Source organism: Jaculus jaculus, chromosome 7 (genome assembly GCF_020740685.1).
Source record: "Jaculus jaculus isolate mJacJac1 chromosome 7, mJacJac1.mat.Y.cur, whole genome shotgun sequence".
In the NCBI taxonomy this organism is placed as follows: domain Eukaryota; kingdom Metazoa; phylum Chordata; class Mammalia; order Rodentia; family Dipodidae; genus Jaculus; species Jaculus jaculus.
In genome coordinates this window covers 126,813,720-126,829,578 of record NC_059108.1, presented here as the reverse complement: position 1 = coordinate 126,829,578, position 15,859 = coordinate 126,813,720, and the positions used below count along the sequence as shown (strand labels likewise).

Sequence of the window (15,859 nt, the reverse complement as noted above, 5' to 3'; positions counted from 1 at the left end):
ATTCACAACTTGGCCAAGGATTGATTAACCTTATTTTATTTTAAATATTTTGTTTTTAATTTATTTGTATTTGAGAGAAAAAGAAGAAAGAAAGAGGCAGATAGAGATAAATAGATAGAAAGAAAGAAAGAGAAAATGGGCATGCCAGAGCCTAATTCCAGATACACGTGCCACCTTGTGCATCTGGTGTACAAGGGTTCTGGGGAGTTGAACCTGGGTCCTTTGGCTTTGCAGGCAAACACCTTAACCACTAAGCCATCTCTCTAGCCTGGAACCCTAATTTTCTATTTAATTTTTTTTTGTTCATTTTTTTATTTATTTAGTTGAGAGCGACAGAGAGAGAGACAGAATGGGCACGCCAGGGCCTCCAGCCACTGCAAACGAACTCCAGACGCATGTGCCCCCTTGTGCATCTGGCTAACATGGGTCCTGGGGAACCGAGCCTCGAACCGGGGTCCTTAGTCTTCACAGGCAAGCGCTTAACTGCTAAGCCATCTCTCCAGCCCCTAATTTTCTATTTATTTATTTATTTATTAGAAAGGTAGGGAGAGAGAAAGAGAGAGAATGAGCATGCCAGGGTCTCCAGCTGCTGCTGGAACCTTATTTTTTTGCCCGAACCTTATTTTTTTAAAAAAAGGTTGGATTTGTACAGGGGTAATGCACTGTGTTAAATATATAAGGTCTATCTATGTGGGTTTGATTACAGAAACTAATAAAGTATTCTCTAAATAACAAATAAAAAAGGTTGGAATAAGACTTTTCCATGTTTTCACCTGGGACTGAGATGCTTTTCTTTATTTTTTATTTTTGTTTTTTTGAGGTAGGATCTCACTGTAGTTCAGGCTGGAATTCACTATGTAGTCTCAGGGTGGCCTCAAACTCACAGTGATCCTCTTTTTTTTTTCTTTGAACATATTTATAATCATTCTTTTGAAATATTTCTCAGGCATTTCATCTAAATCAGTCTCACTGGATGTCATTTCTGATTCATTAATACTTTTTGGTGGATTTATATTGTCTTGATTTTTTGTGTTTCTTGTACTATAATGTACATATTTTTGCATCTTGGATTAACTTAATGCTTGGATTTTCTAATTAGCTGCAATATTATTAGATGTATCAATCTGATGTTATATATCTTCAGGGGAGGAGCTTAAGGTTCGGGGGCTGGGGAGATGGCTTAGTATTTAGGACACTTGCTTGCAAAACCAAAGGACTAAGGTTCGGTTCCCCAGGATCCATGAAAGCTAGATGCACAAGGTGGCACATGCGTCTGAAGGTCATTTGCAGCGGCTGGAGACCCTGGCCTGCTCATTCTCTCTCTTTCTCCCTTCCTTTCTCTCTAATAAATAAATAAATAAAATAAAATAAAATAAATATATTAAAAATAAGGGTTCCAGGCTAGAGTGTGGCTCTTAAGACTCTCAAAGTATCTATAAAAGTGACCCTAGGTGTTAAGTTTGCCTATTATAAGAGTATTCAAGTAGGCTGAGTGGAGCAAAATACAGGCAGATTCTAAAATTTAACTAAACAGTGTGCACGTTCAGTGAAAAACATCACAGAGTATTTATGCAGGAATAGGTATTATGACAACCAGATTCTCTAACAAAGTCACAATCCCTTAGGATGTGTGTGGCCCCACCCCCTTAACCCTGTCAACTAGGAGACTAAAATTTCTGATCTGCTGAGGGTTCCAAGTCAGCTTGTGACCAAGTGAGACCCTTCCCTAATGAATGATGGAAGTGGAAACAAAGGCTCTATAAATCAGGAAGCAACAAATGACAAGCCCCAGATGTAGCTTATTCAAGAATGGCAAATCCAACCATCCATCAGATTTGACATACAACTTATCCTGACATGGAAGGTACAATTAGCACTTCTGATTCAAGCCTATATGCCAGGCTTATTTGGTGGGTGCTGACCTGGTGTAATCCCAGTTACCTTTTGGGATTGTTTTGATCTCAGTTATGCTGTACTCCTGCTTGGGTCCTTCTTTACTGCACTGTGGGCTCAGGTAGGCTGGCTGGGTCACTGGGTCGCTGCTCTGGTCACCTGTGCCAGGTGCTGTGCAGGTGACCTCCCTTCCCCAGGTCTCTGGTGCTCATTGGTGCTTGCACTAGTGGTGGGGGAGGGGAGGCTGTGGATGGTGGCTCTGCTTCTCCCACTGGTCCACATGATCCTCTTCCTCACTAGCCGCTCCTCTGTCCTTCCCTGCTATCCTCCATTCACATTTCTTGAGTTTGCGAGCAGGCTGGTGTGAGTGGAGAATCCCCTCACCTGGCTTTTCCTGCGGCTCAGGCCGAGCCTGGCAGGTGTGGCCACGCAGACCTGGTGCGTCTACTGCTGGAGCTGCTTCTGTGGGCTGTAGATGCTCTGGATCTCTCCTACTTCTCTGCTATAGTTGACAGTTTCTTATACACCTCACTTTTTAGGAGAAGAGTGTATTTTGCTGCTGCTGCTGCTGCTGCTGCTGCTGCTGTTGTTTTCTGGCTTTTCCTCCCCTAGGCTGCTGCCAACTTATGGCTGTTTATTTTTAATGCAAGAGAGAGAGGGAGAGAGAATTGGCATGCCAAGGCCTCCAGCTACTGCAGTCAAACTTCAGATGTGTGTACCCCCTTGTGCACATGTGCAACTTTGCATGCTTGCATCTCTTTGTGTGCCTGGCTTACATGGGACCTGGAGATTAGAACGTGAGCCCTTTGGCTTCACAGGCAAGCACCTTAGCCGCTAAGCCATCTCTCCAGCCTTTTTGTTGTTTTGTTGAAGTAGGGTCTCACTCTAGCCTAGGCTGATCTGGAACTCACTCTGTAGCACAGACTAGCCTCAAACTCACAGTGAGCCTCCTACCTCAGTCTCCTGGTGCTGAGACTAAAGGCATATGGCCACCATGCCTGGCTCTACCTGACTCCTATTATGAGTTTTTTTCAAGTTGGTGTAGAATTTTCGCTGAATGCACTTGAGTCTTGCCACGAGCTCTGCCCTGTGCTTGTGGAGTAGCCATAAAACAAACTCCAACTTTATTGGCATATGTTTGCACATGTTGAATTTGTACGATTTGTTGAGTTTTGACATAAGTGCATGTGTGGAGCCATCACCACACCCAAAATAGTGACAGATCCATCCCCTCCAATAGTGGCTACCTTCTTGTTGCTGGGACAAAATAGCCAACCAGAAGCCATGGATGAGACAAAAAAATTTATTTTGTCTTACAGTCTCAAGGGGAAGCTTCGTGATGGCAGGGAAAAAATGGTAGAGAAGAGGCTGGACATTGCCTCTTTGCCAACATCAAGTGGACAAAATAGCAAGCAAGAGTGGGCTAACACTGGCAAGCTAGGGACTAATAAACCTCAAGGTCTGATGTGTGACCTACGGATAGAGTTTGAAAAGCCCTTTTATAAACATGGGAAGAATCATTGTAGAGATTTGAAACCCAGTCAGTACCCCAATTTTCTTGAGGAAATGTAGTGACGTCTTTTCTGTAATGTGTGACTTTCTGTGAAAGGATTTCATGAACACTTTGTCCTTCAGCTTACCAATAAAGCTCTAAGCAACAGCAGTCAGTCTGAGCTAGAAAGTCGACTCCACCAGCTCACAGAGACACTCATCCAGAAGCAGACCATGCTGGAGAGCCTCAGCACGGAAAAGAACTCCCTGGTCTTCCAGCTGGAGCGCCTCGAGCAGCAGGTGCACTCTGCCTCCGCAGGGCCAAGCAGTGGCTCCTCCATCAACATGTCTGGAATTGACAGTGGTGAAGGTAACCAGAAAAAGAACACATGATTTAGAAAATCACAGAAAGACCAGTAACTGTTGACTAAAGAACCTGATTTTCTCCTGACATGAGACCTAGGCCATGTGCTATTGGTATAATCATTACTAAGGTGCATGCTGGGCTACTTAGTACCCTACATAGGTACCAGACTTGGAGAAAGGAGGCTGGAGATTGTTAAACAATATCCTTTCATAGTGAAACAGGTAAGATACTTGACAAGGCGATGCTGACTAAACAGATAGTTCAGTTGCAAGGCGCTTTCAGGAAACTTGAAGCAAAAAGAAAGGTGTTTCCACAATCTAGTAAGCATTAGTAATAAAGCTAATACATAATTCACTTGAGTTTGTTCATGTGTTGTGATTTTAATAGAGAAGTCTATAGATTGCATATTCAAGAAGAATGTGGTAGTATAGTTCAAAAGATCAAATGCTTATCACTTATTTATTTATTTATTTTATTTAAGAAAGAAAGAAAGAGAATGGGTGCACCAGGGCCTCCAGCTACTGAAAACAAGTTCCAGATGCATGTACTACCTTGTGCATCTGGCTTATGTGGGTCTTGGGGAGTTGAACTAGGTTCTTTGGCTTTGCAGGAAAGTTCCTTAATTTGTAAACCATCTCTCCAGCCCAACAGATCCGATTTTTAATCTTAGAGCCTTGAAAGGTCTATAAGCAAAATTTTCTATGCTTTGACTTAAAAATTCCTTTTTTATTGTTTTGTTTTGTCTTGTCGAGGTAGTCTCAGGACGGCCTTGAACTCATGGCGCTCCTCCTACCCTTCTGCCTCCCAAGTGCTGGGATTAAAGGCATGTGCCACCATGCCCGGCCTTACAATTCCTGTTTTGAAGAATAAAGATTTACTTGCTTATGTACTTATTAGAGAGCGTGTGTGAGAGTGAGTAAGTATGAGCATGCCAGGGCTTCCTGCCACTGCAAATGAGCTCCAGATACATGTACCACTTGGTGCATCTAGCTTTACGTGCGTACTGAGGAATCAAACCCAGGCATTTAGGCTTTACAAGCAAATAACTGCTGAGCCATCTCTCCAGCCCCCCCCTAAAATTACTTTAGAATTTAAAAAAGATTTAAAGAGAAGGTTCCAGGTATGAGGATGAATTTAACCATTGGAAGATGTCATTGAAAAGTGGTACTTTATTTTTAAGTCCCAAAGGAGATAAGAAGGTGAACTGTGAGGAGATCTAGAGGAAAGGTTTTCCAGGCTGAGAGAAGAGCAGGTGCCAAGGGCCTGAGGCAGGTGCATTCCTAGGTATTTTAGGGACAACAAGGACACTGGTGCAGCTGGAGGGGACAGAGTGTGGGTGAGTAGTGAGATGAATTCAGAGAGCTCAAGGAGGCTTTATAGGCCTGTACAAGGTAGGACTTAGGAAGTGTGGCTGATCTGATTGGCACTGCATTGAGATGTCTCTAGACGACTCAGATTGGCTTAGCCTGGTGACAGGATTCAGTGGGAGGACAGTGCTTGCTTCTGTGCAGGGGCCTGGTTTCATCTCCTAACAGCAAACAAACAAAATCCAAAACCTGCAGAGGGCTAAGAGCAGTGGTAGGGAAATGGGGGTGCCATTACACAAGGTGGCACTTCCATTCAGAGTAGGATTGATAAGGGGTGTGGGTGGATTGAGAACTTATTTTAAGGGCTGGCAGATTGGATGTGAAGTTTGAAAGGAGTGAAAGATTTGGACTGAGAATATGGAAAGACAATACTAGGGATGGGAAAACACCAAGAGAGAGGGGTGGCCAGCAAGAGTAGAACGTCAGCATCAAGTTGGGCATGGGTGTGGTAGTGCACACCTTTAACGCCAACACTTGAGAGGCGGAGGTAAGAGGATCGCTGTGAGTTCAAGGCCAGCCTGGGACTACAGAGGGAGTTCCAGGTCAGTCTGGGCTAGAGTGCAACCCTATCTCAAGAAACAAACCCCAAAAGAAGTTAGAATCATAGAACAGGACATTCTGGGTTTGAGGTATTCTTAGCTGTCCAGAAGGAAATGTAAGCACTTGTCATCCAAGTAAATCGTTACTGGATTGGAGTCCTCAGAGTAGAAAGGCTAATGGCCTTACAGCAGCACAGGAGCAGGGGCTGGCTACTGGTGATGCTTGCCGACACTGAGTGGTGTTAAACTCGCTGAGGTTTGCTGAAATCTCTTTCTTCCATTTTTATGGTCACGGAAATATATGCATTTTCTATAATGAATGTGTCTTGTCTTTTTTATGGTTCTTTTTTTTTTTTTTTCCGGTTTTTTGAGGTAGGGTCTCACTCTAGCCCAGGCTGACCTGGAATTAACTCCAGTTCGAGGGTGGCCTTGAACTCATGGCGATCCTCTTACCTCTGCCTCCCAAGTGCTGGGATTAAAGGCATGCACTATCATGCCCAGCTAGAAAGTTGATTTTTGTGTCAATCTATTATATTAATTTATTTTCTTATTTAAATAGGCACACGCCTGCGGAATGTTCCTGTTCTTTTTAATGACACAGAATCTAACCTGGCAGGAATGTATGGTAAAGTTCGCAAAGCTGCCAGTTCCATTGACCAGTTTAGGTGAGTAGTGCCGCTTAGGAGTAATGGTCGGCAACTGTCTTTATGATGGCTTTCAGTGTGTACAGTCACAGTGGGGCTCACTGGGCAGAGCTCATATTTAAAGTGGCACTTACTGGGGCTGGAGCAATGGCTTAGTGGTTAAGGCACTTGTCTAGCAAAGCCAAAGGACCCAGGTTTGATTCCCCAGGACCACATAAGCCAGATGCACAAGGGGGCGCACATATCTGGAGTTTGTTTTTAGCAGCTGGGGGCCCTGGCATGCCCATATTCTCATTCTCTCTCTCTCTCTCTCTCTCCCCCTTTCTGTCCCAGTATTTCTCTCTCATTCAGATAAAGAAAAAGAAAAATAAGCTAGGCATGGTGGCTCACACCTTTAAAAAAATAAATAAAGCGGCACTTACCTTATTCCCTTCATGGTGCTTCCATGCCATTGAATTGCTTCAAGTGTTTACCAGTCACTACACCTTACTAAAGATGACAGAGCCTGGCCACTCTGCCTTCTCTGACAATTCCACTAAGACACTTTGTCAAGTCTCACCGAGACTAGTCCCAGTACTCAGGAGACAGGCAGAAGTTCAGGACCAGCTTGGGCAATATAATGAGGCTCTTCAAGAAAACATCTCATTGAGAAATTTTATGTTTCATGGAAAAGTATCTATATGAATTAAGTTTAAACCCAATACTTTATCATGCAATTATATGATTAGAATAAAAAATACTACTATATTTAACTAAACGGCACTCATTGTAATACCTACTTTACACATTTACATAAACAATATATAACTTTTTATTTGGAGATAGGATCTCACATAGTCCGTTCTGGCCTCAAACTCACTATGTAGCTAAGTAAGACCTTAATTTTTTTTTTTTCCCCCTGAGGTAGGGTCTTGCCCTAGCTCAGGCTGACCTGGAATTCACTATGTAGTCTTGGGCTGGCCTTAAACTCACAGTGACCCTCCTGCCTCAGCCTTCTGAGTGCTAGAAGTAAAGGCATGTGCCACTATGCATGGCCTATTGTTTGTTTGTTTGTTTGTTTTTCGAGGTAAAGCCTCACTCTAACCCAGGCTGACCTGGAATTCACTACATAGTCTTAGGGTGGCCTCAAACTCATAGTGACTGTCCTGTCTCTGCCTCCGGGTGCTGGGATGAAAGGCATGTGTCACCACATCCCACTTTTTAAAATATTTATTTATTTATTTTATTTTGAGAAAGGGAGAGGGAATGGGCACACTAGGGCCTCTAGCCACTCCAGACTGGCTTATGTGGGTGCTGGGGAATTGAACCTGGTTCCTTAGACTTCACAGGCAAATGGGTTTATCTGCTAAGCCACCTCCAGCTCCCTTTTTTAAATTAGATGTCAATTTTTTTTTTTTTTTTGAGGTATTGTCTTACTCTTGCCCAGGCTAACCTGTAATTTACTGTGTAGCCTCTCAGGGTGGCCTTGAACTCTCTACCTCTGCCTGCCCAGTGCTGGGATTAAAGGTGTGAGCCACCATGCTGGGCTTAAAAAACTTTTGTTTACTTATTTGAGAGAGGGAGGGAACACAAGTAAGTAGGGCATGCTAGGACCTCTTGCCACTGCACACAGACAGACTCCAGACATACACACTGCTTTGTGTCTCTGGCTTTACATGGATACTGGGGAATTGAACCTAGACAAGCAGGCTTTGCAAGGAAGTGGCTTTGACCACTGAGTAATCTCTCCAGCCCTCACATAGAAGTTTTTAAAAGTAAGTATGTATGTATGTGTTTGATAAGCAGAGAAAGAGAGAGAGAGAATGGACACACCAGGGCTTCTAGCCACTGCAAATGAACGTTACCACCATGTGCATCTGGCTTACCTGGGTACTGGAGAATCAAACCTGGATCCTTAGGCTTCGCAGGCAAGCTCCTTAACTGCTAAGCCATCTCTCTAGCCCCTACAATTTTTTTTTTTTATTAACAGATATCCACCTCACTATGAAAATATCTTAGGGGCTTGAGAAATAGCTCAGCAGTTAAAGGTACTTACCTGCAAAGTTTGAAGGCCTAGGTTTGATTCCCTAGTACCCACATAAATTCAGATGCACAAAGTGTTACGTGTGTCTGGAGTTTGTTTACAATGCCAAGAGGCCCTGGTGCACCCATTCTCATTATCTCTCTCTACTTGCATATAAATAAATAAAATTTAAAAAGAGAAAGGAAAATATTTTAAGCCAGGTGTGGTGGTGCACACCTTTAATCCCAGCACTCAGGAGGCAGAGGTAGGAGGGTTGCCACAAGTTCAAGGCCATCCTGAGACTACATAGTAAATTCCAAGTCAGCCTCGGCTAGAGTGAAACCCTACCTCAAAAAAAAAAAAAAAAAAATAGTAATTTACATAGACCCTTAATAAATTTCATATCTAAATAGCCTAATATATAATTTTTCCTCCTGGTATTTATAGTTAAACACAGTTTAAATGAATTGTTGCATGATAGAGTGTTATTTTCCTAATTTTCTGTATCCTAGTACAGCTGTGGTATTAAAAATAAGGAGAATAAGCTGGGTGTGTTGGTGCATGCATGTAATCCCAGCACTCAGGAGGCAGAAATAGGGCAATTGCTGTGAGTTCGAGTCCAGCCTGGAGGTACAAAGTAAGTTCTAGGTCAGCCTGGTCTTGAGTGAAACCCTACCTCAGAAAATAAATAAATAAATGAAATGAAATGAGGAGAATGGCAGGTGCGGATTCCTGAAGCCACAGGCCTGAGGGGTGTAGTCATTCTGTCTGAATGCAGTATGTGCATCTCAGCGGTTCAGGTTTCCACAAAGCACTTTCAGAGAACCTGTGGCAGCGCGCTGTGCTGGTAGGAGGAGTAAGAGAAGTTGAGAGGTGCCATGCCTTGTACGTCACCTCAAGGATGGGCCAGAGATTAGGGAGTAAGAGGTCTGGACATGACACTGCTTCCGTCCTGGATTACTCAGGCTGCGGTGGAGTTTCTGTAGCTTTGTCCTGTCGGAAGCATATGTCTATGCAGAAGCTTCCAGATTGCCCATTTCCAAGTTAACGCCAAGCAGGCACTTTTTTTGCTTCACCTATTTTTGTGATTCATCTCATTTTCATAACTTCTTCAGTTCTTAAAAGAAAAATTATTTAAAGGGGAACCAACTTTCTCTATGGTCATGGGAATTAAAAAAAATACCTGTGCTGAAGCCCAAATAATTATGAAAAAATTTATTTACTAAGATGTTTCTTTGTGGTTATTATACTATATTAAACTATTATACTATTAAACTATAATGTTTAAATGAATGACTTTTTTTAATTTTTAAATTTTTATTAACATTTTCCATGATTATAAAAAAATATCCCATGGTAATTCCCTCCCTCCCCCCGACACTTTCCCCTTTGAATTTCCATTCTACGTCATATTACCTCCCCATCTCAATCATTGTACTTACATATATACAATATCAACCTATTAAATACCCTCCTCCCTTCCTTTTTCTTCCCTTTATGTCTCCTTTTTAACTTAGTGGCCTCTGCTACCAAGTATTTTCCTTCTCACGCAGAAGCCCAATCATCTGTAGCTAGGATCCACATATGAGAAAGAACATGTGGTGCTTGGCTTTCTGGGCCTGGGTTACCTCACTTAGTATAATCCTTTCCAGGTCCATCCATTTTTCTGCAAATTTCGTAACTTTATTTTTCTTTACCGCTGAGTAGAACTCCATTGTATAAATGTGCCACATTTTCATTATCCAGTTATCAGTTGAGGGACATCTAGGCTGGTTCCATTTCCCAGCTATTGTAAATTGAGCAGCAATAAACATGGTTGAGCACATATTTCTAAGGAAATGAGATGAGTCCTTTGGATATATGCCTAGGAGTGCTATAGCTGGGTCATATGGTAGATCAATCATTAGCTGTTTTAGGAACCTCCACACTGTTTTCCACAATGGCTGGACCAGATTGCATTCCCACCAGCAGTGTAGAAGGGTTCCTGTTTTTCCACATCCCCGCCAACATTTATGATCATTTGTTTTCATGATGGTGGCCAATCTGACAGGAGTGAGATGGAATCTCAATGTAGTTTTAATCTGCATTTCCCTGATGACTAGTGACGTAGAACATTTTTTTAGATGCTTATATGCCATTCGTATATCTTCCTTTGAGAACTCTCTATTTAGCTCCATAGCCCATTTTTTGATTGGCTTGTTTGATTCCTTATTATTTAACTTTTTGAGTTCTTTGTATATCCTAGATATTAATCCTCTGTCAGATATATAGTTGGCGAAACTATAATGTCTAAATGAATGACTTTTTTGATTTTTTTTAATTTTAATTTTTTTAATTGACAACTTCCATAATTGTAAACACTATCCCATGGTAATTCCCTCCCACTCCCACCCACTCTCCCCTTTGAAAGTCCAGTCTCCCCATGAAAAAGTGAAAAACAGACATCAGCACAGGAAAGTTGATTTGAATGTTGACTCTTTTGCTCTCTTTCCTTCTCTGTTTGCACAGTATTCGTCTGGGAATTTTTCTCCGAAGATATCCCATAGCACGCGTGTTTGTAATTATATATATGGTAAGCAAACCTAATTATCATAAAAAAAAAATCACACCTTAGAGAAATCCTGGCAAGTGAGCTGCAGATGGCTTCTCATCTAGGTTGTGTGGTATGCTGCTACCGTTGACACCGTGCTTCCTGGCGTGTGACTGTCTTGCTGCAGATGTATTCGTGCGTAGATGCAGGGCTTAACATGTAGAGTTTCATTACAGAGATGCTGATGAGATTTCAAGGGAGTTGAGGGAATAGTTGATGAACCTAAGTATTGAATTAAATACTTTTTTTTTTTTTTTTTTTTTTTTTTGGTTTTTCGAGGTAGGGTCTCACTCTGTTCCAGGCTGACCTGGAATTAACTCTGTAGTCTCAGGATAGCCTTGAACTCGTGGCGATCCTCCTACCTCTGCCTCCCGAGTGCTGGGATTAAAGGCGTGCACCACCATGCCCAGCTTGAATTAAATACTTTATATTAAAGCTATAGAATTGGAAAAAGAAAAAAAAATCCACACTTGACTTTTTCAAAAAATACTGATTTGAGTGTGAGAGAGAGAGATATGCATGTACCACCCTGTGCATCCAGCTTACATGTGTATTAGGGAATTGAACCTGGGCTCTTAGCCTTCACAAATACCTTAACCACTAAGTCATCTCTCCAGACCCCCACACTTGACTTTTATCTAGACTTTTTTTGTGTGTGTGGGGGGGGAGTTGTTGAGGTCGGGTCTCGCTGTAGTCCAGGCTGACCTGGAATTCACTCTGTAGTCTCAGGCTGGCCTCAAACTCATGGCAATCCTCCCACCTGTGCCGCCCAAGTGTTGGGACTAAAGGCATGCGCCACCATACCGGCAAAATTCAAATTTCTTTTTCTTTCCTTTTTTTTTCATTTATTTTTTTTTTTATTGACTACTTCCATAATTATAAACAATAACCCATGGTAATTCCTTCCTTCCCCCCACTTTCCCCTTTGAAACTCCACTCTCCATCATATCCCTTCCCCTTCTCAATCAGTCTTTTCTTTTGATGTCGTGATCTTTTCCTCCTCTTATGATGGTCTTGTGTAGGTCGTGTTAGGCACTGTGAGGTCATGCATATCCAGGTCATTTTGTGTCTGGAGGAGCACGTTATAAGGAGTCCTACCCTTCCTTTGGCCCTTACTTTCTTTCTGCCACCTCTTCTGCAATAGATCCTGAGCCTTGGAAGGTATGATAGAGATATTGCAGTGCTGAGCACTCCTCTGTCACTTCTTCTCAGCACTGTGATGCCTTCTGAGTCATCCCAAGGTCACTGCCATCTGAAAAAAGAAGTTTCTCTACCAAAAAAGTGAGAGTAGCATTAATATATGGGTATGAACATCAAGAGAGGTGCTTGCTGGGCAGTTTGGTGAGCATAGTATATACATTTGGCCAGACACCAGCAGGTGTTATACCCCTAGGGCTCATGACTACCCCTGTTGTAGGTTCTCAGTATCAGGGATGTATTCCTTCCCATGGAGCGGGCCTCCAGTCCAATTAGAGAGTAGTTGGTTTCCACCATGACAGACGTGTCACTATTGCACCCATTGGCTCATTTGTCCTGGCTGACCAAATTTAAAGCTTGCAGTGTCCACTGTTGAGTATCTCCACTGGTGATTTCTCTCTCATTGAACTGCATGCAGCATAGCTTTTTCCAGCTTTCTGTCAGCTAGTCTACATAGAGATTTTCAGCTCAGCTCCAGCAGGATTTCTCAGTAACCTGCAGCCCACGTATGTGGAGTCTTCGGCAATAAGGTCTTACCATCTATTCCCAGTAGGAAACCAAGAGCCTTGGCAATGGCCTATAATGTTTTGGGGGCATCAAAGACCTCCTTGGCCAACAACTCACTGGAAGGTATCCCATCCCTAGCACTGAAAATTTTCTAGTAACAATCTATGGCTTCTGTGTGCACCATTGTCCAAAAAGGTAGGTTTCTGTATGACTTTCTTTTTTTAGGTTTAGATTAACCCTCCCTGGGCCCTTCCTTTACTCAGTCTCTTCCCCTGACCTCACTTAGGCCTTTCCACTCCCATTAATCTGTTCTACTTACATATATATAATACCATCCTATTAACCCCCCCCCCTTTCTATTCCTTTTATACTTCTTTTGTAGCGTACTGGCTTCTGTTACAGAGTTTTATTCCAACTCACACAGAAGTCCAATTCTTTTTGATTTTTTGAGGTAGGGTCTCTCTTGAGTCCAGGCTGACCTGGAATTCACTCTAGAGTCCCAGACTGACCTTATACTCACTGTGATCCTCCTACCTCTGCCTCCTGGGTGCTGTAATTTTGATCTTGATGTCATATTAGTTATTTTTATATGTTTTGCCTTCTTTTCTGTGTATCTGGCTTTATGTGGGTGCTGGAGAATTGAACCTGGACCAGCAGGCTTTGTAAGAAAATGCCTTTAACTGCTGAGTCCTTTTCTAGCCCTGTGTTCTTGTTTTCTTTCTTACCCCTCACCCCCCCCCCAAGGTAGGGTCTTGCTCTAGCCTAGGCTCACCTCGAATTAGTCTCCGGCTCTTGCTTTCTTTTCTAAAAGGATCTCAAGGTTGTTTTATCTTCCAGCTTTTTTAGCTGCAAAAATGCAGTTGCAGTAATTTGGGATGCTGTTTCTTATGTCCTGTGCCTAAAAAGCCCACTTACTAGCTGAATGGTATTAACCTAAAGAGCATTAAGTGAATTAAGATGGGCTAAAAGCTTTCGTGAGAATAGAAACCCACTTAAAAAAAAAATTCTGTGTGAACCATTAGAAGGAAGAGTTATTCCTCTAGATAAGAAGATGTTCAGAAGGGAGGATGGGAGGAAAGAAAGAAAAGCATCAGAAACACAACGTGTCAGGGGCTCACTTCCCAGGTGTTAAACTTACAACTGACAGGTACCAGCTGGGGAGCCATGTGCTACGCCCTCACTGTTCCCAGGCCAAGTGATGGACCCTTGTGTCATTCATACTACTGTGCAGGAGCGAGAAGACTGTGGGTCATGTGCTGATCCATAAACCAGCCTCTGACACTCAAAACCCAGGTCCTATGGAGAGCATTTCCCTTCTCTACTAAAGCCTGGTCAGACAGTCTCTTAAAGCTCCAGCCAACTTCCTGTCTACCTACCACTTCTTGTTTTTTGTTTTGTTTTGTTTTGTTTTTTTCCCGTGGTAGGGTCTAATGCTGACCTAGAATTAGAATTAACTATATAGTGTGAGGGTAGCCTCGAACTCAGGCAATCCTCCTACCTCTGCCTCCCGAGTGCTGGGATTAAAGGCATGCACCACCATGCCTGGGCTCTACCACTTCTAATCATACCTTCTTTGCATAAAATATATTAATTTTATTTATCTGGGAGAGAGACAGACAGAATGGACATACTTAAGGCCTCCAGCCACTGCATATGAGCTCCAGGCACCTGCATCACCTTGTGCCTCTGGCTTACGTGGGTCCTAGGGAATTGAACCTGGGTCCTTTGACTTGGCAAGCAAGCACCTTAACCACTAAGCAACCTCTCCAGTCCACCGGCTGTGATTTTTATGCACAGTCATGCATGGTATGAATGCTTTGATATTTGCGACTTCTTTGTCAATGGGAATTCTCTAGTAGCTCCAGAAATGCTTTAGTACTGAGCTCATTTGTTCATGCAGTTGTTTGCTTGTTTGTTTCTTCATTATTCAGCCAGTCAACATATGCTGGGCCCGAGCCATGCTTGAGGCTCAGTGCGCCCCATGGGGACACAAGATAAGACGTGGTCCCTGTCCTCCCTGCGCTGGCGTCCTCTGGTAAGAACTAAGTTGTTGGCTGATCCGTACGCTGCTCCTTCTTCCTCCAGGCTTTGCTTCACCTCTGGGTCATGATCGTCCTGCTGACTTACTCACCAGAAATGCACCACGACCAGCCATACAGCAAGTGAACCGAGCCCGTCGTGTCCACACGCGGGTCTTCTGGACTGGATCTGTGTCGAGGACATTTGCTCAGGACTGCTGATCATGGGGCACAGGTGGTTTTGTCACTACAAGCTTTTAACCTTCTAAGTTATTATACAAGAACTCTGCTATAATGCTTCCTCTTATTTCCTTCAAATTGCAAGAGTTTCTAAAACACAGACAATTTAACAAGCTCTGCTTTTTCTGAGTTCACAGAGAGAAAGAGGAGAGAGAGGAGAAATACTGGTTGTTGACCTCTGTGTAGATCTTCCTGTATTTTAGGTGATACTGATTATGGGTTATAATCAGGGAAAATAACTGTATTTAGGGATAAAAATAAAAAGCTTCCTTTTTGATAATACAGTCTGCTTTTGTATTTTTATATATTTAACTTTGCAAACAGTGATTTAATGTTTACATGTTAAAGACCTGATTGGTATAAATCTTTTTGTAAAAACATAAATAAAATGTACTGTGCATTTTTCTTTTTTTAAAATAATGATTTTGCATCCTCCATTAAACAAGAACTTTCCAGATGGACTTAAGTGAGCAGGGCCAGAAACCACAGCTGCAGACACTCACCAGTGACTGTGGAGGGTTGCTGCTGCTCCCCTTGTCCCCTGTGCTGTCTTTGATTCTGGTTCATAGCCACCATTGTCTTCCTCTCCCTCCTTTCCTTTTCTCCAGCCCTATGTCTTGGGTTAGCTCATGGCGCCCGTAGTCCCTGCTTGTAACATTGAGGAAACAAGCCTGTTTTAGCAACTTAGGCATTTTAGCAACACTCCAGTCTGGGTACTGTAATAGCTTTTGAAAAGGTACATTTTCTACAAGACTAGCATCGTTCCTGTTTTGTCTTCATGTTCATGTCCACATTCATAAGTTGTGTTGCCACCTGACTCCTGCTGGTCTCCCCATGTGCAGTTAGCATGTGTGGCTGCTGGGCTGTGTGTCGCCACGGTCCTCCCTCCCGGGTTGTCTTGATGTGGTCACTTGATGCTCAGAGGAAAAGTTAACCAGTCTCCATTCTTTTTTTTTTTTTTGAGGTAGGATCTCACTCAATCCAGGGCTGACCTGGAATTCACT

At 42.8% G+C, this 15,859-nt stretch overlaps 1 protein-coding gene across 1 annotated transcript in view; it reads left to right on the top strand.

Moving 5' to 3' along the window:
* The window catches only part of Golga5 (golgin A5), a 39,117-nt gene extending 23,982 nt beyond the window's left edge, over positions 1–15,135 (top strand). The window contains exons 10-13 of the mRNA XM_004649666.2: positions 3,529–3,754; positions 6,217–6,322; positions 10,812–10,875; positions 14,683–15,135. Coding sequence (XP_004649723.1) covers positions 3,529–3,754; positions 6,217–6,322; positions 10,812–10,875; positions 14,683–14,763 — 477 coding nt within the window. The 3' untranslated portion in view covers positions 14,764–15,135. The remainder of the gene's footprint in view (positions 1–3,528; positions 3,755–6,216; positions 6,323–10,811; positions 10,876–14,682) is intronic.
* Positions 15,136–15,859: the final 724 nt, after the last annotated feature.